This window comes from Atractosteus spatula, chromosome 7 (assembly GCF_055471065.1).
Source record: "Atractosteus spatula isolate fAtrSpa1 chromosome 7, fAtrSpa1.hap1, whole genome shotgun sequence".
NCBI classification, from domain to species: domain Eukaryota; kingdom Metazoa; phylum Chordata; class Actinopteri; order Semionotiformes; family Lepisosteidae; genus Atractosteus; species Atractosteus spatula.
The window spans coordinates 54,991,865-55,017,134 of NC_142712.1; the positions used below are offsets into that span (position 1 = coordinate 54,991,865).

The 25,270-nt window shown below is 40.5% G+C and overlaps 1 protein-coding gene across 1 annotated transcript in view; it reads right to left on the reverse strand.

Annotated features, from left to right (window-relative positions):
* The window catches only part of fkbp16 (FKBP prolyl isomerase 16), a 51,197-nt gene extending 32,672 nt beyond the window's left edge, over nucleotides 1-18,525 (reverse strand). Inside the window, exons 1-3 of the mRNA XM_088922339.1 lie at nucleotides 18,132-18,525; nucleotides 16,914-17,083; nucleotides 15,783-15,871 (exon numbers count right to left, since the gene is read on the reverse strand). Coding sequence (XP_088778465.1) covers nucleotides 15,783-15,871; nucleotides 16,914-17,083; nucleotides 18,132-18,525 — 653 coding nt within the window. The remainder of the gene's footprint in view (nucleotides 1-15,782; nucleotides 15,872-16,913; nucleotides 17,084-18,131) is intronic.
* Nucleotides 18,526-25,270: the final 6,745 nt, after the last annotated feature.

Here is a 25,270-nt window from a genome sequence, read left to right on the forward strand (position 1 = left end):
CCTTAAGACTAATTCCTTCTCACACACCTGCATGTGAAAAAATATTTTTTTTAAAGAAATGAAAAATAGTACCAATAAATGTCTTAACTTGTGCCATAAATAGTACAAGTTAATTGCAACTCCTAATGCTGCGGCACGCTACTCCTGTTTGTCGTATGGAAATCCAGCCTGATTACTTCTTGAAGCTATTAGAGAGGTACAATGCCATTGCGTCTTAAAGAAAGAAAGGATTAATCATGACTGTTTTTGCAGCACCTTCACACTGCAGACTCGACAGGAAATAAGAAGCTGTTGAATTTTAAATTGATTAATGACCCCAGGGGGCTGTATGGTGTGTGCGGCCTCACAGCTCCTGTCTCCTGGGTTTGATACAAGCCTGGGGCACCTTCTGCTCGGAGCTTGCATGTTTTCCACATGTCCATGTGGGTTTTCTCTGGGTGTTTTCCTCCAGTTTTCCTTTCACCTTCCAAATATATGCTGGCCATGTTAATAGGCTTCCCCAAATTGCATCTGTGTTCTGGTGTCTATGTCTGCCCAGCGATGGACTGGCATCCCACTTAGGATACAGCTCACCTTGTGCCCTGTGCTTCCCAGATAGGCTCTGTGTTGTGTGTGCCCTGTGCTTCCCAGATTGGTTCTGTATTGTTTATGCCCTGTGCTTCCCAGATAGGCTCTGTGTTGTGTGTGCCCTGTGCTTCCCAGATTGGTTCTGTATTGTTTATGCCCTGTGCTTCCCAGATAGGCTCTGTGTTGTGTGTGCCCTGTGCTTCCCAGATTGGTTCTGTATTGTTTATGCTCTGTGCTTCCCAGATAGGTTCTGTGTTGCGTGTGCCCTGTGCTTCCCAGATTGGTTCTGTATTGTTTATGCCCTGTGCTTCCCAGATAGGTTCTGTGTTGCGTGTGCCCTGTGCTTGCCAGGAAAAAAAGCAACTTTCTAATAAAGCACCTGATCACACATCAGCATGATCGTATCTTAATTCCAAACAATATCCCCCTTGCTAACTCACCTACTCTCAAACTTCCAGAGCCAAGACAGAGCGGACTTGGAACAGTAGTCCGTACAGTATAGTGTGGCTGTTGCACTGATTACAACATGCCTGTGCTTCTGCGTCTACCCTACATCCTTCAAAGAAGAAGCTGCTAATATTTTTTACTCTGGGGGAGTTGAGAGATTTGTCCTTTCTATGACATGCTTTCTTCATCTCTTGGAAATATTCCTCAAGTGCCTCATTCGGCAGGTGTCGACTTGCTGTGGAGTGAAGAGATAGTAAGTACTAAAAACAGGGCTGAACAGAGCGCCGCATGTATTGTCATGTGAGCCTTGCTTGGAACAAGACTTCTCTGGCCATGGAGAGACAACTCCTTGTTTAAGAGCCTTTAACCAGGGAGAAGAATGACAGGGTGCTTAAAAAATTCAGCAATTTGACAGAATGGAATAGCTTTGGCATTATTATTTTTTCTAGTCTTTTCACACGATTGACATTATTCAATGCCACAAGTAATAGGTTTATTCCATGCTGAAAAGAGAAGAAAGAAAACACAACGTTTCGGCCGTGGAGCCTTCTTCAGGTGTGAGCCTCACCAGAAGAAGGCTCCATGGCCGAAACGTTGTGTTTTCTTTCTTCTCTTTTCAGCATGGAATAAACCTATTACTTGTTCCTTTGCAGCCTACGCATGCTGACGCAGCTCCCCACCTGATTTATTCACTGACATGCAATTACAGTATATAATGTATAGTATGATAGGTATATGCGGGTGTTAAAAAAAACTCAACATCTGTCCTAGTCCCTGCAGAAAGGGAGAGGGGAACTATCAGTTGTGACCGAAACAGGTAGACAGGAGGTAGGAAATCAGTCAGGACTGGTAGTGAAAAGTGACGGCGCACAATGTTTCTCACTTGGATCTGCATATTGCAGAATGTAAACTTTATTTTAACTAAAAAAAAAAGCTTTATGTAAGCAGTGAACGGCACAGTAGAAATATTTTACAGAAAGAATAAATGAAACTAAATCGGTTGCATGATGGGGTCTTCTTAAGGGTTGTCAGAAACAGGCTGAAACTAAGGGGAAGGACATATGTCAAGAGTGACAAGAGGCACTTCTGTATACAAAGTGTGATTGCTATCTACTGTAGCTGTAAACTCATAGAATTTAACCACAACAAAGAACTGCGATAGCTGTACAACACAACAGTTAACAGGAATATGGTGTACATTTATGACTGAGTGAATTGTCTATTTGCAACTGCTGGAGACATGATTTATTTAACTAGTTTCCATGAAAACCTTCCTAAATTGTCCTGGAAGATTTCTTACACTGAAAAGCAGAAGTTCGGGACTTTCAAAGCCGCATCACATTACAAGTGAACTTGTGCCTCCACAGATCTGATAAGGCACTAGTTTAGCAGAGATAAGTGAAAAAGGGGAAATGGCTCGCAGTCAGGTGGCTGCAGATTAAATTAGTGCCTGTACAAGGCTGAGTCAGGTGAAAACAAAGGTGAAGGAAGACCAGGTTTATTATTTCTTACATTCTTCCAGACATCATTGATAGATTAAAGGTTAAGCTAAATGCCAACATGAAAACAGAAGCAAAGTGTGATCAGTTAAGTCTTGCATTTCTGTTTGTTTAGACTGAGAGACAGGAAGGCTTTTTTTCTGGCCTTTCAGATCTGAACAGCAGCCTTCAACCAACTTTCCCTTCAGCAAGTTCAGATTTTACTAGGCTTGCTTTGTGATTTCTTGCTTTTTACCACACCTGTCTCTTTTCTTTCTATGACTTTACCATAAGGTCTCAACTTCATTTGAATTCTGCATTGCTTCTACCACAGTACACCAAGGTAAAACTTTCTGGGAGATATTATTGATTAAAAAGCTCATCTGTGACTTGGAGACACTCAAGGGAAATAACTTTTTGTTTATTTTTAGTGACTCAAGAGGGTTTATTTAAGAGTGATTTTCTTGTAAAAAGTCAAATCGGAAGTACTGGGAACACTGTGTTCCGCTGTTAAGCATAATTTGATTTTAGTATGTGTATCACATTGTGTGTTACAGATTCTTGAATACTAAAAAAAGCTTACAAATGAGGGGGATTCAGATCTCCTCCAGTTGTTTCTTCAAGGAAATCAGGGTTATCAGCTTGAACAACATAGATGGGTAATCGTTCTGGTGTCCCTCCACCCTTAGAGCAAAGTAATGCCTCCTGTTCACAATTTCAAATACACTTAAATTCATGTAGTGTCTGACCCAAAACATCATTCATTTCATTTCAATTCCAAACTATAGAATTCAAAGAATTGTCTCTCTTTACTAATGCTATCGTTTATGAATATCCAATGTAACTCATATTGTAGTAGTGCGCTGATTGTGAGCCCCATTGCTATGATTTGTGTTCTACTCAATACGGAATGCAGTGGATGTATTATTTAGACTAGTTTTTTTCTTATCATGTAAATGTATCAATATAAAATGCATTTGCAGATTTTCATTGTCTCATTTTATTTACTATTATTAACAATTTCATTAACTTATTAACACGAAGTTCCCAGTTCCCGGTATCTGCTTTCTGCCTGCACATGTCCGGTGATAGTGATGTCATTCTTTACGATGTCTGACATGGAAGGGAGTGGCCTGAATCATGGAAAGAGGCTGGGGATGCCTCACTAAGCCACTGCCTGTCCACTTCCTACATTCCTGTCCATGAACAAATCCGGAGTCATAGGGCTTAGAGGAGCACCTGTGTCTTGAAACTAGGTGTGGTACAAAAGCAAAGCCTCCCTTGGTGGATTCCTGCTTTGAGTTGCGATCCTTCAGCCAATTTCTAACTCATGAAATGGAGTTTATTTAACGAAAGTTCGGGATTGATGAACACAACCACGCTCAATCATTCCCAGCTGTCAGTGATTAGCAATCAGTCCCTTCGTCCTTCCTCCACCAAATGCTATAAATACCAAATGTGATATCTCTCTCCCTCGCGTGCTACTTTTGCATCCCACCTCCACCCCAACTCCACCTCTGCAGCGACCCCTTGGTTACCTTGCAGGGGGGTCCTGGCCTCCTCGTCCTATGGCCAGGAGGTCGGCCCTCAGGCAAACGGGTTAAGCCAAATATTCGCTCCACAATAGTTCGTCACACTTTGATATTGGGCGTTGTCATTCCTAGTGAAAGCAGATTTAATTATAGCAAAGAGTACATTTCTGCATCTCGATTACAATACTTTTTCTAACGACTTCTCTGCTTAGGTTCAGAGCCGTGGCCGTGACAGGAGGAGCTGCTGGCAGTGTCTTGGGGTGTTGCCCACACAAGCTGTGTCTCATCGGGGTGACACACGCTTCTCCCTCACACAGCCGGCTTGTGGCAGGGGGCACGGAGATAGCTATGGGAATGTAATGAGGCCACGAAGAAGGCCTTAAAAAAACACTAGCAGTAAAAATGCATTTCACCAACTGTTGAGAATAGAACACCAACTGTTGAGAATATTTAAGATTGAGTTGGATTTTTCCATCTGCTTGCTGTATTGTATTGTATTATTGCATGCTTACATTGTCGAAAGTGAAGCTGCTGTCGAAAGAGAAGCTACTCTGCCTCTATTGACAGAGTAAGAATGTTGTTTGCTTATAAAGAATGGAGAAAATGATGGAGAGATGCACAGTCACTTGGCTCTTCAAGCAAGATATAACTGGTCCATCTTAAATAGTCCATGACCTACACGGAACTCGACTCACATTCTGCGAAAGATACACTACTTACCGTCTACGCATAGTGTTATCTCTTGGATAACCTATACTGTCAATGTCAGTGTGCTGAAGGAGTGGACACAAGCAGGAACTATATCCTTCTCTAGTTCTTTGTGGATGTTGTTTTGCCTGGAACCATTTACTGCAACACATGGGAACAAACTTGCCTCTGTTTTTAAGCAGATTCTGCCTATTTTAAGCAGATTCTCAGCTACTGTGCATCAAAAAATTTAATTTGGGAGAGTCGTCTGTCACCTCACCTTAGGCACCAGCTTCAGTAATACTAGGTTCTTGGCTTTTGAATGTGCAATGTTTCAGACCAGCAAGCAGAATTTTGTTGCTTATAATGGAAAAACACAACACCACCACACCAACTCTCCCGTGACTGAATTGAATTTGGCTTCAGGGCACAACAACATATCACCAGTCTGTCACTGTCATTATTATCAGCCATATTTTACTGCTGCTCATTTTGTATGTGTGGGGCATAATCGGAGTGAAGAGCAGAAGCTCATAAAAGCACTTCTGAGGTATTCTCCACGCACCCCCTGTTCCCTGGAGTCAGGATACTTAACTAAGCACACACTGTTTATTACTTTCCCTGGATATTCCCTAGTCTGCAAAGGCAGTTGTGGTTTTTAAAGTTAACACACATTGACCGACCCTTAAGTGAGCATTTTTCTTCTACCTGTTCGATTTTCTTCTAATTGAAAATGACGGAGACTACCAAGCTTGCCTGTTGAGGTCTTTTGCGCAACCTCTCCAAGTGTATATTTGTTTAGGACATGATCCTAAGACCAGCTTGAGAAACACAAATACTATCAGTGTGGGAAAAATGACTCACATCGCAGAAAATGATTCTAGTGATACCAGTTGATGTAAATACTTGCTGGAGAAGGAAAAACTTGCCTAGTTGTGATGCTCTTGTTAGCAGAAAGCAAGCTGATGGCCAGGTGTTGCACTGAGTTTGATGTTCCTTCCAAGATGATATACTGTAGTGCCGAAACAGACAACCTTGAGACATCAATCATGTTGCACATTCATTGCACAACTTTTTTAAAACCATAATTTAATTCAACCTTAATGACTTAATTGAATCCTGCATTTAATTATGGGTTAGTCCAAAACCAACTTATAATGGAATGCAATGAGATGGACATGCCAAAGCCGTTACATATATTCCGAACTTTTTTCTTAACCACGTCCCAAGTAGAGCGGTGACTCACTCCAGAGTCCCAGCTCAAGCCAAGAGAACACTGATCACATGGCACGTAGACTCATCTTTCTGCATGAAAGAGTTTTTCTCCTAATTGTTGGGCTTGATGAGCCAGGATTTCTCTCAATGGTGATGACACCCACATGTTTCCGTGTCTCATTTCACACGTCTGTTTCACACGCAGCACTGAGTGTCAGAGACCACACCATGGCAGATGATTCTATTAAAGTCACCACATGGCATGTTTACACACTCTTGCATGTCAACCAGTTCATTTTTGTTCTGTGCAGGTTGGTGTGTTACAGACATTTCATAGGCTACAGGTGTGTGGACTCTTACAGCTACAGGTTTTATCTAATGTTACTGAAATGAGGTGGGTTATTCCCAGTACAACACAATACGGCCTGTTAAACCAATTTAGCAAAAGCCAGAGAATTTGAAAACGTGGTCGTTCACAACGACCTATAGCACAATACTGTATTTTCTACTGGTAAGAGAGAAACGGAACACTTTTCTGTCCTTATTTGTAATACAAGACTCCTCTCCTGAAGCATATTAATCGAAGATTCCTGTATTGTTTTTTGATCTATTGGATATACTTCCAATTCATGTCCATTAAGTTCCCTCGTGAACAATGTGGCATTAAGCATGTGCAGAAGGCACAAAGAATTGGGATGAATGCAAGCTGTGCTGCTGTCAGAAGGTCTGGCAGCAACATGATCTTGTTTCCAACTCCATACCTGCCTTTGCAAAGAGTGTGCAATCTTCTCATCGCCTAGCAAGCTTGCCTCTGAGGTGAGCGCTGAGGCAGAGGCACTTTGAGTGCTCCTGTCTAATAGGGCTGATGGCTGATAAGGCTGTTTAGCCTGTGCAAATGCTAAGCACTTGAATGGCTGCCTATATCCGTGTGTACTTTAAGCAATGTCCTGTGCCCAGTAGTATGCTAACCAGACCTGCCACAGTAAAATATTTCCCCTGTTGGGTTTTTTGTTTAGCCAAATAAGCGGTTCAAAGCACTTTAACAATGCCCTGGTTTTGGCACATTTTGGTCTTCTTATTTTTCCAGTTTTATTTTGGCTCGATTCACTACACTTTCTGTATTCTGTTTCTTATATACTTTTACAGTGTTATTTTGCTTTAAAATAGTTTGTTTCTTAAGCTCGATAAACACGGATGCTTACTTCATATGGCTTTATCTTTCTGCCTGGGGTTTGTTACAGGTCACATTGTTGAATATAGTTTCTATCCAGGAATTGAGAAGGTTCTGGGCACATGCTGGTTATTTATCTACCGTGGAAACTGTGATTGCCAATCTGCTGTGCAAAACTGGCCAGAAGTTTAAAGGCAGTTATGAATCAAGAATTAAAATAACAAAGATTGATTTCCAAGCCCAGCATGTGGTATTTAGTGGTTGAACAAACATTTTAAATGAGCAAGAAAATATAAAAAAGCAACTTGATTTAGTCTCCAAACTACCAGTCTGAACATTCTTTTCCTCTAATAACTACTTTGTATATTCAAACCGTTCAAGTAATAATGTTTTAAAGGTGCTCTGATTTTACCTCTGTATTCATTCCTGGGCTCTTAGGCATCGGCTATTTAGATGTTCTATCTCACTCTTCCCAGAACAGATCATTAGGTGACAGGTGCTGAGACTGGGGTAGTCGAGCAAGTTTTAAGAAACGCTCTTTCCCTAAATTCTGTATGCAGGGTCTCCACAATTTGTAAGCGTGCTTCGATCATTGTGCTGTTGTATTTTTATTCATTTAGAACTCTGCTTTTAAATATTTGGCCTGAACTGTGTATCAGTTTTGTTAAGTTTGTTTCTCTAAATATGAATGTGCCACATCAAGCAGACAAGAGGCAATCTTTCTTAAAAATCTTTTCCAACCTCAACAGTTATCTTTTACAGCTGCATGCAATTTCTTTTCTCTCTTTTGCTTTTTGCAGTGAATACATATTTTGCAATGGGATTAGCAGGAGAAAAACGCATGTTCATAAGCAATGTGACAGATTCAGAAAGAGTTGAGTGCTCTGCAAGAACATGCCTTTATTTAGAATAATGGTTATAATTTGGATAGAAACTCTTCAGTTTTTAATGTGATAGTCTTCATTTTCAGAAAGTCTTGAAGAAAGATTAATGGCTGAGCCTACAGAAAAGCTCGTTCACTTCTTGGAGGATGATGTCCATGCAACGTTTTTAAAATCAAGACCCTAAATCTTGAAAAAGTGAAATGACTGTGCTTTGAGTGATCCCAAAGTGTGTAATCGCAGTTGAAGCAAACAGACAAACTATAACCTCTAAAAATTATTTAAAACAGATTTTTAAACATTTATGTTAACTTAGCTTCTTAAGGTTCATCAGTTTTAAAAAATCCACTCTTCATCTTTTGTTGTCACAAGTTCACCAACGGTTCATGAAACATTGCATTAGAGATATTAAGGTCTTCTCTTGACTAACACATTAAAACTGATTTTTCCCTTTCGGTACATAAATCTGCAAAATATGTTTTCTGTTTTTAGAAAAAAGTATTTCTGATGGTGGTGATGCTTTACTTTTTAGCCCAAGACGGGAGGTTTGCCAATTGTGGATCTTCAAAAAGAGTTGTGCCCACCCTCCAAAACATATTAGACAATTAGCTATTAGCAACCGAACAAGTGGGGCCAAATGGTCTCCTCTCCTTTATAACCTCTCCTATGTTACCTTAATGCAACCCCTTTTCTGTGTGTTTGAAGAAGCTGACATTGTTTTTTTCCTGCTTCAGGAGTATCAAAGTTGGCCTTTGAAAGACACAAGACAACTTTATTGACTCTTTTCAGACTTTATAACTCCAGCGTCAGGCTTCCAATCTGCAGTGACAGCCAGAGTATTATAACTACTGTACAGTATTTTTTCTATTCAGCGGCTGGCATTCATATGTATGAGCTCTCTAGGGAGGTCTTTGAGTGGAGATGCCCCAAGATGTCAACCTGTCAGGATCCCTGTCTTTGTGTTTCCATCTTCATTTCAGGATGCGAAGCAAGACTCTCGGGGAGTTTGTATCTCTTATTCTAGCCCTTGTGGATACTATTTCTAACATGTTCCAGGTAGACTTGAAATGTTTCAAGTTCACGTCTGTTAATGATAATAACCTGTTTTATATACTGTAGCACTTTTCAGAGTGCATGAGTTTCAAGGCACTAAACAATAAAGCAATCAGACAAAAGAGACAAGATTACACAAATTAGCAGAGTACACTGAAAATAGCATACAGACCAGATTGCCAATAAGACACAAAGATTAAGTCCAGACTAACTGACCATTGCGCTGGGTGTGCCAGATTCCACAGATCCTGAGAGATAGGTGATTCTCCACTTAAACCACAGGTGAGTCAGGGTCTGTGACCTGACCTGAAATGGAGGACTAGACTGGAGACAAGGGCAGCGTTGTGTCACCACAACAGGTATGACACAAATGAAACTACTAATATGTTTTTTCAAACAATAATAAGTAAAATATAAATACAACATAATATAATATGCATCCATTGCATATTTTCTGAAATGACGTCAATAAAGAAAGGGCACGTGAATGATGACTATGTGAGAGAGATTATGACAGATCTTATCAGAGATCTGATATGAGGTCATGCGATGAGGATGTGTGACGCCACTTCATCACAGACAGGTAGGTGTATAGGGCATTAACAGTGCACGTGGTAGTGCCAGGAGCTGCTCTGCTTCTTTTTGTATTCTGAAATCCAGAAGAAACCAGTGTAAGGAATCTTAAACAGGTGATATATGCTCATGCACATTTGGCCTGAAATCCCAGATTCTGAGCACTGAACATGCTGTAACTTGTTAAAAACAGATGTGGAAAAGACAACAACACACAGTTTCTTTTCTGCAGCAGACTGGGAGAGATGCAAGCAGTTACACTCAGTGTTACACAGATGAACAAAAGACGTCCTCACAAAACTGAACTTATAATACAGGACGTGAGTCAAAATCAAGCCCACAATGCCTGACCAGACTGCTTGGACTTTTTCCAGAACCATCAACAGTGAAAGTGAGGACCAATTGATAAGGAGAGATCGTTAGTATAAGTGGTCTTGTTAGAATTCAGATGTAAAAGGTTTAGTTGCGTCAATTTTTGTATGTTAAGATGTTATCAAATCAAAATTGATGACATACCTTCCAAAAAATGACCCATATAACATATAGATATGAAAAAGAAATAGGCAAAGACCGAAGTCTTGTAGGACACTATATGTAACCAAGGAACAGCAGATGATTGGAACAGTTTTTAGTATCTGATTTTAATCACAACCAAGCAGATCAGTCATCATAACAACCCACTCAAATCTATTCAGCAGTATGGAATACAACCATATCAAAGGCAGCACTAAGGTCCTGATCTGAAAAAGATTTATTATATGTGCTTATTTGCAGATAAGTGAGCATGCACATGAACGGCACCAGCCCATTCTAGGAACTTAGCCAACAATGCAAAGTTAGATTGCATGCCAATTACTGAGTAGGAGTAAGGAGAGGGAGCAGAGTCTGAAGTCTGCTTGTAGGGGTTAAGGGAACCATACTCTAATAATTCATTGATAACATTTGCTACAGCAGGGCAGAGAATTGCAACATTTGAACACAGCAGAGTAGTGGGGATATTTTATCATTATTTAAGACCACAAGAGACAGCATGAAAACTGCCAAGAGAGATACACTTGATTCTCGGAAGTGGAATCACAGTATACAGGGTGATTCCAGGTGGTACCAGTTTCAGGGGATTTGGATTGTTCTCCCAGAAACGGTCTCTTTCCTGAGCCTTTCCATGGTCTTCTTGACAGAGCTGTGCCTGCTGCATTCATACGCCACTTGACAAGGGGGCCACTTTTTATAAGTTATATCAGCTAAATCATCGAGAGGGTGGAATGGTCTGCTCTTTGAAATGCGGAATGCAAAGCTTGGGTGTTATGTGTTTTTCTCACTTTACTATTTTGCGGTGTAACAGTTCACTTGGGCACCTCTGCATCATAATATTTGCCTTTTCCAGTCTGTATGATGAAGGTGTATCAGTACCTTTATGTCCACTGTGGAAGTACCGTGAAATACCACAGTAAAAGCAGAGTGGAAGGCAATAAAACACAGAGAATGCATGGTAAATACACGTTGAGGCATACAAAATGTGGTGAAACATGATACCATGAGACCACACTATGGTGCAGTATAGTGCACACCATGGTGTATAAATGCACAGGCGCAAATATTAAAAATAAAGAAGATTAATGTTATTACCATAAAGACTTGCTGTGTCAAGTTCTCATAATGGAAGACCCTTGCTCATACAGTAGATAAATCCTCACATTTCAGTTAGCAGATGTGATTAATAGTCATAAATGACACTGTTCAATTTTATTTTCGTGGTAAACATAATTTCTAGTCATTTATTCGGGAAGCTGAAGGCCTAATGGTTGACTTCCAAAGCTTAAAATGTGCTCTGTTTTACCCATGCCAGGTAATGTATTGATAATTCTCTTTAATTATGTTTAAGTGGCAAAACAAATCCACTCCTGTCTTTCTTATTTCTGCTGTCCCTTGCTAGATTTACACCATTAAACCTCTACAGCTGCTTTAGGAAATCGGAGACAATCCTAAGCAAAAAGCAAATGAAAATCCTGCTGTTCTCAATCCCAGGTGCTAGAGAGCTGCCAGAGTTGTCTGGTTTTTGTGTCAATAATTAATGGGAAATACTTGAGTAAATGAAAGTAAAAATCAATTCTTCTGTCAAGGCCTGAAATTTGTTATAGTTATTGACAGACAAATATATAATTAAATCGTGAGCTTCAGAGGACCTTGAAAAACAACAAGATGAAATAGTTCTTGTTTGGCTAATAAGCAGATTGGTTAATTGAGAGTTTAAGTTGAAACAGAAACTAATAAAGCCTTGAGGCCTTCTCAGAATTTAGCCTTCCACCCCTGCCACAGGCAGTATATGATTTAAGTCTCTTTTTCTGGCATATTGCTTTGGCATGCTTTCCTGTGTTTTTACTGTCTTGAATAATATATTATGTTGCTACTGTATATGTAATGTTGCTTTAACAGGTTTAGGTCACATTTCAGCAGAATAAAGTCTTTCAAGGTTTTGTCTCTAATATTCCAAAAAATTAGTTCACCATCTGCATGCCTGCAATGTGATTTGTGTGATATGCACCATCAAATGTTTAAAATGACACTTGGAAAATTAAGCAAAATGACGCTGAAATTACCTGCCCTAGCCGTATACGATTGTACAGTCTAGAGAGAGAGTGGCTTGGTGGTGTTAGAGAACTCAGGTCAGAAAATTCCAGGAGTTTCACAGGCTCTGGATGGAAGTGATTTATAATTAAGTCACGGTTAAGGGATCCTGATTTTGCTTTCCATTAATTGCTATGGTTTTGATGATTATTGGAAATCTTTGACTGCGCGAAAGAATGGAGAGTTGTCTTTTAGTACCCCTCTCTTCCTTATTTCTATACAAAAAGAAGAACAATTCTAATTCAATTTATAGTGAACTTGAATATATTTATAGCAATGTTTTTGTTTGTGGCTGTCAGTCAAATGTTAATATTGGAAATATATCTCAGAACATGTCTGGATATTACTTTTTCATTGCCAAAGAGATGAGCAACAACCTATAGTAGGTGCTCCCTCCCATCAGAAAGGTGACTTGGACACAGTGCTGGCAGCTCAGATGGGCACTGCGCAGAGCAGCCCTCAAATTCAGCAACAGGCTACCAACAGAGCTCAATTTATACCTCAACAAGCTACTGCAGAGAGACAAAATGACTTTCCTTCTCTGTCATTTCACTGCTGAGCTAGGCCATCACTGTCTAGTTCCATTAATGAAATATGTGTTCTGTTGCAGTCATTTAAACATATTTTTTTTATTAGTAACCTAGTAAGATTTCCATAAACATACAGCACATATAAACTAAGCTTGCAAAGTTTTCTCAGTCTATGTGCTGCATTGTTTGCAGAGTTTTATCATTCAAACCAGAGGTTTGTTGTATCTTGCACTGCGCTGTGACTGTGGATTATTCTGGATCTTTGCTCCCTTCAGTGGCTGCAGAAGATGATGAACAGAATATGCAGATCTATTGCTCTTGTCCTGTTCTGAAGACCCTGTGAGGCGGATGTGTTTTTTTTATTAAGCTATATGCATGAATGTGTATCCTCTGTGTACAAACGAGCAATGGAATTACATTAATGGACTCAGGTGGATATTATTACTGTTTGAAGAAAGTAAAGGAGTTTTTATTCCACCTCTAGGTACAATCAGAGCAGTAAGTCATAAAGCAGCGTAGTCTGCCACCTTTATAAAACCCCACTGCAGAGCTGTGGGGGACTCTCTCAAGAGGAAATCTATATTCAGCCCAACAATACACAGTCCTAATGATCACCGACTTGGCTGCCATTAGCTCAGCATCCTCCCTGCCTTCCTGCCGGGTGCCCATTCACAGGAGAGGCTACAGCAGCACAGCACTCACTCGCACCACATAAACACCTACAGCCCCGCGCGCAGAGCAATCAAGGGGGGAATATGGGAAACCTTCTCAAATACACCAGGACACTCTTACAAAAGGGGCACTGATTCATAATTCATTAGGTGCAACATGGGATATCATAAGGCGTTTTGGCTTGCTGTGGTGCAAGTGGTATTAACATGGTAAACGTAGCAACATATGTGACAGTAACTGGAGCAAACTTTTGTAAGAGTGGCCTTGTATCTGGAGGATGCATTTGCTATAATTTAAGACGGAAGACATTTTTGGATCACTTTGAAGGTTTCTGTTAAGCAACGCGAGGTGTTTCGACACCAGTTCCTGTTTCCCCCATGCTGCCAGCCACTGCTTGATCGTCTCCAAGCTCTGAACGTGCTCAGCCAGTACCGGACAGATGTTGAGCTGATTGCTCCTTCCTCCTAATGTATTGGCCCTGACTGAACAATACGGCGCCAAAGAAAATACTTATTCTTGGAAGTAGCTTATTCTGGTTTGCTCTCCTAAAAAACCAAAGGCATCAGCATACCGGCATACGTGTTGCAACATGCAGAGCTTTGCACAGCACAGTGACACAGAGGTTTATGATATTTGGATCAGTGTGTGCAGACAGAGCACACTGTGAACACCCAACAGACTGACCACAGACCATCAGAGTGTGCTATTTTGTTCACCTTCTAAATAGCCAGGAGAAAGATGATCTATCTGTTGTAATAATAAAAGAGATTCAGAGTGTCGAGTTTGGAGCACGCTCTACGATGCTTCACTCTTGCTTTACTTTGCTGGAAACAAACTGACTAAAGAACCAAATTACAGCACTCTTCTTAAAACATCCATCCATGCACAATACAAGCTAACCTCTAACCCTAATGCATTACTGGGAATTTATCAGCAACTTGCAGGCAATGACATTCTCAACTTGCAATCCAGTAATGTGAAGATTGTCCTCAGGAGAACTCTTTTTAAAGTTGTGAAGGAAATAACCCTGTGCAACAACTGCTCTGCAGAGCTTTGAAGTTTAGATGTCCCAAAACACACAACAATAGTGATCCCATTAATAATTTATCTTCTTTGAAAAAAAAAGTCTTTGATTCCAAGCTCATTATGCTTGAAGTAACACTTTGTGCTTCACAGAATTAATGTAAAATCAGTGAATATTCAAATCCTTAACTGTTCTCTATTTAATCATATCATGTCCCCTCATCAATTCTCTTACAATTCTCTTACAATAACCTGTTTTGATGTTTTTGCTATATATTAAGAAAGTGTGTAATTTCAAGCAGCACAATCTTATCCTGATGATCGGTTGTTAATAACAATCTGAGGATGAAATGATTTATACATGTGAAGCCAGTGGCCTTTTAATTGATTCTGGTTTGTAAAACAAAACTCATTAACTATAATTAAAGTGTCTGATTTGGGTTTCAGGATTTGGAATCCCTGAATAAGTTTTAAAGCTGCCATCTGCCACATGTTCATGCTTCATTAACTGCTATGCTGACGATGGGAGTGCTCCCAGTGACCAACAGGTACAAAAGGACTTTGTTCCCCAGTGAGAAGATGTCAGATTACTTTTTTTAAAATGGGGCTGATGAACAGCCCAAGCTCTTTTGTACTGCCATCATATCAGGCCTTCCTTGATTCATGATTGCACAGAGGAGCAAACAGAAGCTGTGCACAAAACGGTTGTGGTGCCACCAGACATGAGGATCCAGGTTTTTTTACAGTTGTAAGCAACCCATCTTCTCTTTTTAAGATCTCTTTGCGTTTTTCTCTCTTCTTATTAGTTGTGTATTTTTAAACAGACTCAAACTGCTGAATCACTCGTTAAGTGCGATAACCCAAGATATACTAATATCTCTCAAGGCAAATTCAAAACCGGCCTCCGTGGAAAGATTATACTTTCCATTCTGTCCACTTGAAGTGGAGTGATTTGGTTGAACATTCATTATGAGCACGTCTTCCTTCAATTCAGCAAGGGCCATAAACATGATAATCATGAGGAATCTATTAAATATTACTCCTGTTTTTTTAAACTTGTTCTAATTTGTCTAGTCTGTGGTTAAGATGACATAAAATGGGAAACAATCTAGAAGACCACCCACTGCCTAAGAGCCACATAAATGCAGAGGCTGTACATAGATTGCTATAGGAAAAAGAACTAACAAGATCTTTGCCAGCCATCTACCTAGCTTTGCGGTCTGTAAGATAAAATGGGATTTTATTGGCTTATGTATTGTCCCATAGCACTTCCCTCACAGAGCCCAAAATGTACAGCATTTATGTTGCACCCACGACAGATCTCATACCTTCCTTGTTGGCCATAAGCATACTGTGAGTCGGTGATCAGTAAAGCAATCTCATCCAACTGCATTGAAGGGGCACAGAGTTCCAGAGCCTATTAGCAAGGAGAAAATAATTCTTTATAACGCAGCTGTTCACAATTACCAAAGAATTTAAATAACTGGCAAAGAATTTTAAAAGAGATTGTAGATCTATATAAAATTCTGTAAATCTTTTAACCAGTGTGGCATTTGTCTTATAAATTGTACAGTAATAAAGCCCTGGGTCATTCACAATGACCCTGGCGTGACCTTCATTTTTTTCCAGCAGAGTGTCAGTGCAGACTGTCTTTGTCACAGTAATGGGATTCTTTAATTCGCTTTTTGAAGTGGAAACAATCATCCTTTGGTGAAACACTCTTGGGTTTATTTGTAATGAAGTTTGCATCACAAGTTTAAGTGTGATTGTGCGAATCATAACTGTGACAGAAAAATACTTTTCCCTTCTCCATTTCTAGTTAACATCTTGTTTCATTGTCTGCTGTTCAAAATATCATTTCTTTCTTTTTGAGAATGTTTCGAAAAATTATACTGTTTGCAGAGAAAAAACATTGAAACAAATCTCACAAATCTAATTTGAAACAAATGAAATAAAATAGTAAGTGGTTATCTGTGTTAGTGTAACCCTTATATTTCTTTCAGACAAGAACAGATGCTGCTTCTGGATAAACTAATCTCAGATCAAGGACTTGCAAGGCCCATTGAAATTCTACGACTTTACCAAAAACAAGAGAATATAATTGTTTCTCTTTATCGCATTTCAAACATTAATTGGAAAACATTCACCCTAACAATTATTTGTTTTTCTCTAGCATTGATAATTGTTTCTCTAGCTGGCCAATTCCACAGCATTTACTCAAGTTTATTTTGCACAAGAGCAAAGTTTGCCTCACATGAACTGAAAGTAAGTACAAAGGTGCCATTTTAGGCAAAAAAAAGCATTTGCAGCCTAGAAAGGACCAAGGGCTTTTATTTGTCACTTAACAATGTCACGGGGCAGATTGCTGTAGTTACTGTGATGTTTGAGAAACAAAGGAGAAAATGTAAAGAGGAAAAGTGTTGCACACATGCGGGTATATTGTGAATGGAGCAGCCCACCTGGTTGACATCGCCCTCCCCTATAACAAAGGTCAGCTTGGGGTCCTTCTCCACCACCGTGCCATCTTCCAGCACCCCTTGAAGCTTCACAGTGACCTCCTGACCCCAGCTCGGGCTGGCGGCCTGCTCCTGCCCAGGCTGTAGCACTCTCTTCCTCAGGAAGCCCTCTTCTGCACAGAGAGCAGGGTGGGGTGTCAGGCCGCCTGCGCTTCTTAAACTACTATACAGAGAGTAGCTGTTGCTCACTAATGCCGGTGTCACACTACAGTACACGACTTTTCCTAGGATTTTCAGTTGTGGCCTTCATTTACATGATCATAAAAAAAATCACAGCGAGTTGTAGAGAGTTCGTTACCGTCAGTTGTGTAGTGTGACAGAGTCATAGCACTCTTAACAGCCCCTACGACTCTCTGGGACTTGCTACGACACAATCAAACTGGTTTGATTTTCTCATAGAGAGTTGCAAGTCGTAGGGGTGGGCTCTTGTGTCTGCGACAGTCAACAGCCAATGACCACTCAACCAGAAGTACCACGACCAAACAAATGTGGTCTACTCCAATTTTTTCAGCCTATCCTCTTCTTTTTTTTTCACGTCACAAAGGAGAGCACAGACTACAGGTGACAACTACCTGCTTGTTCTCCATGTTAGTTCACTTGTGTGCGGTGCTCCTCCTCTTATTCCAGGGTGCTCCACGTTGATTGGCTGCCAAAATGAGGCGACCTCGCGGTACTTTCGCAGCGCAATACGAGATTTGGAACCGTGATGAAAGGTCGTGAGGGAATCGTGTGATTAGTCACCCCCTGCGATTCCTAGTCATATAATTTGACACCCGCTAGGACAGAAAAGGCAGCGAGATTCAGAAACTGCAGTCGTTAAATTTGACATGCTCTCCAACTAGAAGTTGTGTCGAGTCCCATAGTGTGACGCCGGCTTAAGTGTAGCAGTCATATCCCATCTCCTCATGGAATGCTCTCTACTCTAAACTTGCAAAAGGAGGAGCATCCTTAGAAAAACAGTGGCTAGCCATCCCCACCCCCTGACCAACTCTCCAGTGACCAATGTGCCTGGAAACTAGCATAACTGACAGATCCATCAGGATACATTTTTTGGTTTGCTTCGGTGTAATTCTGTTTTTCATAGACAGTGCAGGGAAAGAAACAGCATGGCTAATCTACCTATAACGTTATGGCATGGATGTTTCATTTGGATAGGCCTACCTGTTATGTCCAGCCACTCCTCATCCTGAAATAACTCTTCAAATCCAGCAGCAGTCCACTCATGCAGCTCGTACCCAGGGAAGAAGCTTTCTTCAGTGGGGACACTCGTCATATCTACCTCCCTGTTAGGGGGCAACTGGAACCGTACTGTCTTCCCGAAACTGGGCGTCTTCTCTAGTTTCCTCTTGCCATCTGGGCCCCCCTCGCCAGCAGCCTCTGCGCTCTCTGTCCCAGGGACGCACAGGCTTCCAAATGCGCTGTTCACTTGCTCTTCGTCCCTGCTTTTGTGAGGCTGGGGGGGCTCATGAAGTGGGTCGCCCTCCCCAAGACCATTCCAGGTTTCCACATAGAGGCATGTCTCCGCCGTCTCTGTACCGAGCTCGGGCCTCTCCATGTCCCCACAGGTTGAGGATGTCCTTGTGTCTCACTTCAGAAAGCTGCCACGGCTCACCATCCGTTGAAAGCGTGGCAGCACAACAGAAATCCCAAGGATTTTCTTTTCAGCTATGAATGTAACTTTGAATGTCGGTGTGGCCTCAGATCCACAAATTGCTACTGCTGCACAGCGCCTGCTAATGAGACTGACAGCCTGAAGTATTTTTTAAAGCAGACGCCCACATGGATGCTAATTGAATTAAACCCAAGCTACATCACAACCAAGACACTGCAAATCCCTGCCTGCGCCAACAGAGAGCCCCTCCGAGCCAAGGAAGGCGTTGGATGGGGACTCGTCTGGGAGCTACTGGGGTTCACTCAGGTTCTCTGCTGCAGCCCATCGCGGTTTTTTTCAGGGGTTTTTTTCTGGGCTCCATCTCCTTGTGAGAACAAAAAAAGATTTCAATGAAAAAAATAACAGTATTGTACATCGAAGCAGTCCTGGTCAGTAGGACAGTGTGATATAATCTCCTGGATTAGAAGAGCAAAATCTCATCTGCCAGAATGTCTGTAAGCTTCTTAATGACTCATCGGCCATTCCCATGAAGCATTGCTCCCAACAGCCATCTACCAATGAGCTCTTTCAGTGGAGTCTTTTATCACTGTGTAGTGCCTGTGCTTGTTTTCTGTATTCTTGCACTGTCCTCTAAAAGAGATCTCCCCTTGTTTTCAAAGAATTCAGTTGTACTACTTCTATGTCAGGTGAAATGAGATGGCAGAGCTATGAGCCAACCCATTCTGTTTTACTAATCCCTAATCCCCGGCCAGAGTATGCCTTGTTGAAAGGAAGGGTTTGAAGTATGACTGCCGGGCATGCCTGTCTCCAGAGTTTCAGATGAATGTGTGCTGTGGGTACATGTTCTCGAGACTGGGTTGCTTTTATTGTTGTTGCCAGGTGATCAGATTCAGCCCTGGCTGCTTGAAAGGGCTCAAACTGCCAACGGTCGACACTGCTCGAAATGTACGTCAAACCAGTGACTGAAATGACCTTCAAAAGAAATTAAAAATAACTTCTTTTGTGTCTCCACAGTCAATCTGTCGAGGCCACAAAAGTGACTCATCAATGGCTCAGGGCACCCACAATTGGATTGTGCATTCTAACTTTTGATCTAAGCTCTTTGTTGCTGTGGAAGGGTTGCTTATAAAATTATTTCACTGTGATTTTTTTTTCTTTTTTTAACTCCGTCTGACAGCTTAGCCTGTTGCTCCCCTAGTCTCAGATACTTTCTTTGACAAAAGCCCTGTGTGATTACAAGATACAGCACATTGACTGAAATTCAGCTAATGGCGAACCATTGTGAGTTCAACCACTCCCAGCAGCCTGACGAGGGAATTTTAATTTTTCTTTCTTAACACGCATTAGCACATTTTTCTCAGATGGCCTATTCTATTGGTCTTGTTGATTAGTGAAAGACGGTGCTGGTGGAACAAAAACACCCCAGAAATAGCCCAGACACGGCTATCTGACAGGAGCAAGAACAGAGCAGTTTGCTTTTCTCTGAAGACAACAGAACAGGTTTATCTAGGCAAGCTACATGCCTCAGAGCAGTGGATAGAATCCCACTGAATAACACTAAGCAGCAAGACCAGACAAGCTACTGCAACTCACAACATGCGCACCCCAATTAGGAAACACTAGTATGGTGCTTCATTCAGAATGCCTAATAGATTAATTGTTTGGCTGCTCCAGCAGGGGATGTGTTTACCGAAACTGGTGAGAAATCATCATCCATTAGTCTCTGATGCGTGCACGCTCTGATGCTGAAAAAGAGCAAAATGCTTTTCGATCTCTGACTATTAACAAAGAAATTGTTTGCAAGAAATCTGGTTGAAATTCCAAAGCCCTAACATCCCAAAATGTTGTAGCCTCCTTTTATTTTCCTTGTTTTTCTGAGACAGCAACAATGGCCATCTTGAGTAGAACGACACTAAAAGACCTTTTGACCAGAATCCCCACAGGTTCAACAGCAGCAGTCTGTCAGATGTGACCTGAGCATTTCCTCTGTTTGATGTCCTGTATTTTTTCATTTGAAAGTTTTAGAATGGCCAGCTTTTATTTGTTGTACACAGTCGATTCGGATGGAATTGCCAATGGTGTATGTTCCTTGTCTTGGCTCGTGGCTTCAAACCCTGTGACCGTACCATTTAGATGAGTGGTATTTCTGTCCCTGATCTCACTGTGAGTCTGCAAGCATCCATCAAGTCACAGGAGTCGCTGTTATTAGCAGCAAAGTGGACCCTGCCTGACTAACACCCACCCTGCCCAAGCAGCCCTCTGCCAGTGAACACACACTGCTTGGGGAAGCAGTTGAAGTGGCCGAGACCTCTGCTTGCAATGTCTGTGCAAAAGGGGCCCGGCCAAAAGGGATCTGGGTCTTTCTTGCTCATTCTGGCACACAGTAAGTGTGAAGAAGATAACTTAATGCTTTGAAACAAGTCTGTTTTGCCCTACCAGTCAGAATCAGCATGGGTGAGATATCAGCCCTGAACTTGCCCAGGTTGATTAGTCTCATCTCTAATTAAGTGCCAATTGGAGAACGGTCACACACTTCTCTGGAGAGACAGTGGCATGCACTCTATAAGGAGGAGGGCGACCTTAGTGTTGCACCACACCAGAATACACTACACAGCCCCGGAGCTTTGATTTCATTCTCTTGTTATTGTGGATCCCAGGCAGGCTAATGCTATTACAGTGGGATGTTAATACCTTTCTCCTCAGCAACGTGTCCTGCAAATTTAGCTCCGTTTTTCTGCCAGTGGCTTCTTCTGAGCAGACCATATGGCAAGTAAGGACTCTATTAATGACTATAAACAAGCTTCTTAATCCCCTGTCCAAGCATCTTTCCTTGGGAGGATTATGACCCACTAATTAACCCAAATTCGCAATTTTTTTTTCCACTGGCCATTTCACCTTATCCATTTGAGGGTTTAAAGGGATGGAGGAATACTAACTCAGTTTGAAAAACAACATTCACTGGCCTAATCCTTTTTGAATAATTTGGAATCCTCCCTCCTTTCCGTATCTCTCATTTGTGTCATCTGTTATTTTACAAAATTAGTAAAGAGAGAGCATTTACCCTTAGGATAACCATCATCAAATTTTGGATTTCTCACACAGAATTAGTTTTGGTGCTGCTAATATTGCTGCTCTCCTTTTCAAGAAGTAAAAGTAGCATTTTGATTGATTCAACAGATAAGAAACGAACTGAAGATAAATGCCAGTAACCAAAAATTGATGTCTGCTTGGTCTGCTGCTCTTAAAAATACTTTGCTTTGCTTATATCTGAAACATGCTCTCTTTGCACATTGCAGAGCTTTCTCGTGACACTGACCTAACCAAAAACTCAAGGAGATAAAGGGAAAAGACCATCAAAGAGTTATGACAGAATTAGCCATGGGGATGCACAAAAAACAAATTCTTTCAATGAACTTTATAGTACACCCCAGGAAGACAATCTGTGGCGTGTAGATGATTTTTAAATAAATTCTGCAAATAATAGTTGATCCAATTTGACGTACTCCACTGTTTCAAACATATGGTCAGAATGATACAGAATAATCAATAGTTCCAACCAAGAAGAGATCAGAATAATTTGAATGCATCTTTCTTTATTTACACTGCAATATATTTAAAATAATAAAACAATCTGCAGATCCAGTGACAGAAAATTGCACCTGACATTAAATGTCGGTATTTCAGATAAAAGTAGGCTTGGGTTAGCAATAATGCTCATTAGCAATATTAGCTCAGAGCATCAGTAGGCTATAAATAGACAAACATTAATATATAATGTTAATAACAATATTAACATTAATAACATACAGCTCTGGAAGGCCAGACACCGTTGAATACAATGAGCTGCTCTGCTGTGTGTTTCATTAAGACTTTTTCCTCAGTTCACAGAGACACATAAGATTTCAGGACTCTTTTGCTCATTTCTTGGTTTTTCCTCATACACTCAAGTACTTTTAGCAGCTAATATATATATATAAAAAATGTATATATATATCAGTGATGTATCCTAACAATTTTTACTCTTAGCTATCTACTTACCTTTTGTTGTATAACATTTTGTAATACCACAAAAGGATCATTAATAGAGTTTTTAAATAAATGCTGTATATCTGTAATTCACTTTTACTATCTGTAATTCATTGATCATTTATTATAAGAATACTGTTTTAAACATCTGTACACCGGTTTTATCTAATGCATGTAATGTTATTACAGGCAGGAGATCTGCATTTTTACACTTTAATGATTAAAGGGAAGCCTTTCTATTAACATGGGATGGCATTTCAGCCACCTTTTGTCCATGAGACTTATTTAATATTTTACAGGCTTTTAAGAAATAATTATTACAATTATATAATGATTCTGTTCAGTTGTGTAAAACATATATTGTCAAACCACTTTTCTTATCTGCATTTAGAAAGAAATTAGTACTTTTATTTCCATAATCTTCACATATTTACTTCTAATATTTTGTTTTTTGAGAAATTGGTTTTTGAAATTTTATAAAAATCAAACAATTGCTGCAGGCACAAATTGCTCCTTTCTAGTGCTGGAAGCCAAAATCCGGTTTCTAGTCTTGAGAAAGTAAAGTCCTTTCACTTCAGATACTGCTGTTTCAGATGACACCAATGGTTCATCTGAAGATTATTTTTCTTATACTACTCTGGAGCCATCTTCCAAGTGTAAACTGTTTATTTTCCAAAACGTTTTTATTAAAATGGGGATTGCTTAACTTTTTATGAGTATGAGTTCAGAAGTACAGTATGTTCCAACCTCTACTCTTGAGCCCAGATTTTATTTCAGCTTTATGCTTACAGGAGTTTGAATGGTTTCTTTCAGACCTTGAGTATTAAAAATAGTAGCAGGAAATACTGTGCTCAGGCATCAGATAAAATAAATCACCCAGCCGCTATTTTTGCTATTTTCTGAAGCCTCCCCTGTAGACAATTTAGAGAATTCAAAAAAGTATTGTGAAATTCCTCTTCAGCCATGAATTAATATTTTGCTTCATATACTTTTACACTGAAGTAAAATTAATTCTGCCTGCTGGCACATTTTCATTCAGATGTCAACTGACAGACATTTTTTTCACCTTTTCTAATTTCACTAATCTTTTTTTTTTCCAAGAGAGATTCACTATTTCACAAGACCTGGAGAACTCTAAAAAAATCAACATGATTGAAATAGAACACTGTACTGTCAAATAATAATCTCAGTCCTTCCATAAGAAAGCTCAGGTACCAATTTTTTGGGGCCTTGAAAACTTTTATCAAAGTGGTGCTTGCTGCTCACGTTTGACTAGAGTATTTAATGTGTAAAATGTCACTTTTAAACATGCATTTAAAAGAGAAATTTCACTGGTTATGATGTTAAAGCTTCCACTCAAGGGTGAATTCTCTTGGAAAGAAAGAAATTTGCGGTATGAAGTCATCGCTGAGCTACTGTACATATCAATTTGGTCATATAAATGGCTTGAAAAATTGACAATCTGCTATATTTCTTGTAAGAGACCTCATATTTTGCCAGATACAAGCAAGCACACATAGTGTACATCGTGTTCCTGAATTATGCACTGTACTTCCAGAAGCATAGCTCACACACTTCTAAATATTTACAAAAATATTGCAAAACATCCTCAACAGTATTGATCCCTAATGATCAGTGACAGAGCTTATTTTTCACTTTGGATCTTTTTACAATACCTTCTCAAATGAAAACAGATCAACTCAAAAGACAAGGTGTAGAACGCAGTATTCATTAAGTGGGAGGTAATGCAGATCGCATGTTTCTTGGGCACAGTCCATCGAGAATTAAATGGGGGGACGTTGAGGAGTCTTTGGGGTTAACTCTCTTCTCTTGTAGTGTCACAGTATGATGAACCACTGGGAACAGCCGGGAAAACAATGTGTTGGGGAGCAGAAGGGCTAAACAAAAGATCGCTGTCAATCTTACTCTCAAGATAAGATCATTTAAACTCTCGTCCTCGAATGTTTAACAGTGTTACACAACTGCAACAATTTGTTGTTATTTTTTTCCATGTTACCGGTGTGAGGGACGTCTGTATAGGCATCTTGTTTGAAGCAAGCCTGTTTCAGGCACGCTTGTCACCCTGCTCAGAATTGCTTATAAACAAATTCAGTCGGCCCCCTCTCATTCCACTGAACATCGGTTCTACAGTGGGTATAGTTCTAGGATAGTTTACAATTAAGGAATTTAAACTGGGAGGAAACTGCAGTTCTGTTTTACAATTAACTAGAACATTTAAATTCGGAAATGCACGTTGACCTTTCCTCGTAAATGCTGCAAACGTTTCGATTTGTTTTTAGAATGGACTTTTCAATCAATGTGACAATATCCCAGAAATAGTGTTTTTAAGCCCGTCCGTGAAACGAAACGTTCAGGAATAAGAGTCTCTAAAAAGGTCAGTTAGCCCCTCTGTCAATTGTGGAGGCCTGGTGTTTATCCACCCCCTCTCTGTGACGCCATGCAGGGAAATTCAATAGATATACATTGCATTGTGACGTCGATGTGCGCTCTTGTCTCGATTATTGATTTGTTCACGCTCGGGTCTCGGGCAGCGAGTGTGTGAGCAGTGCGTGACGTGCTCGGAACAACGCAGCCGTTCCACGCCCCGCCCAGGTACCGTGACGTTCACCGAGAATGTCCCCGATGCTGCTCAGTTCCAGAC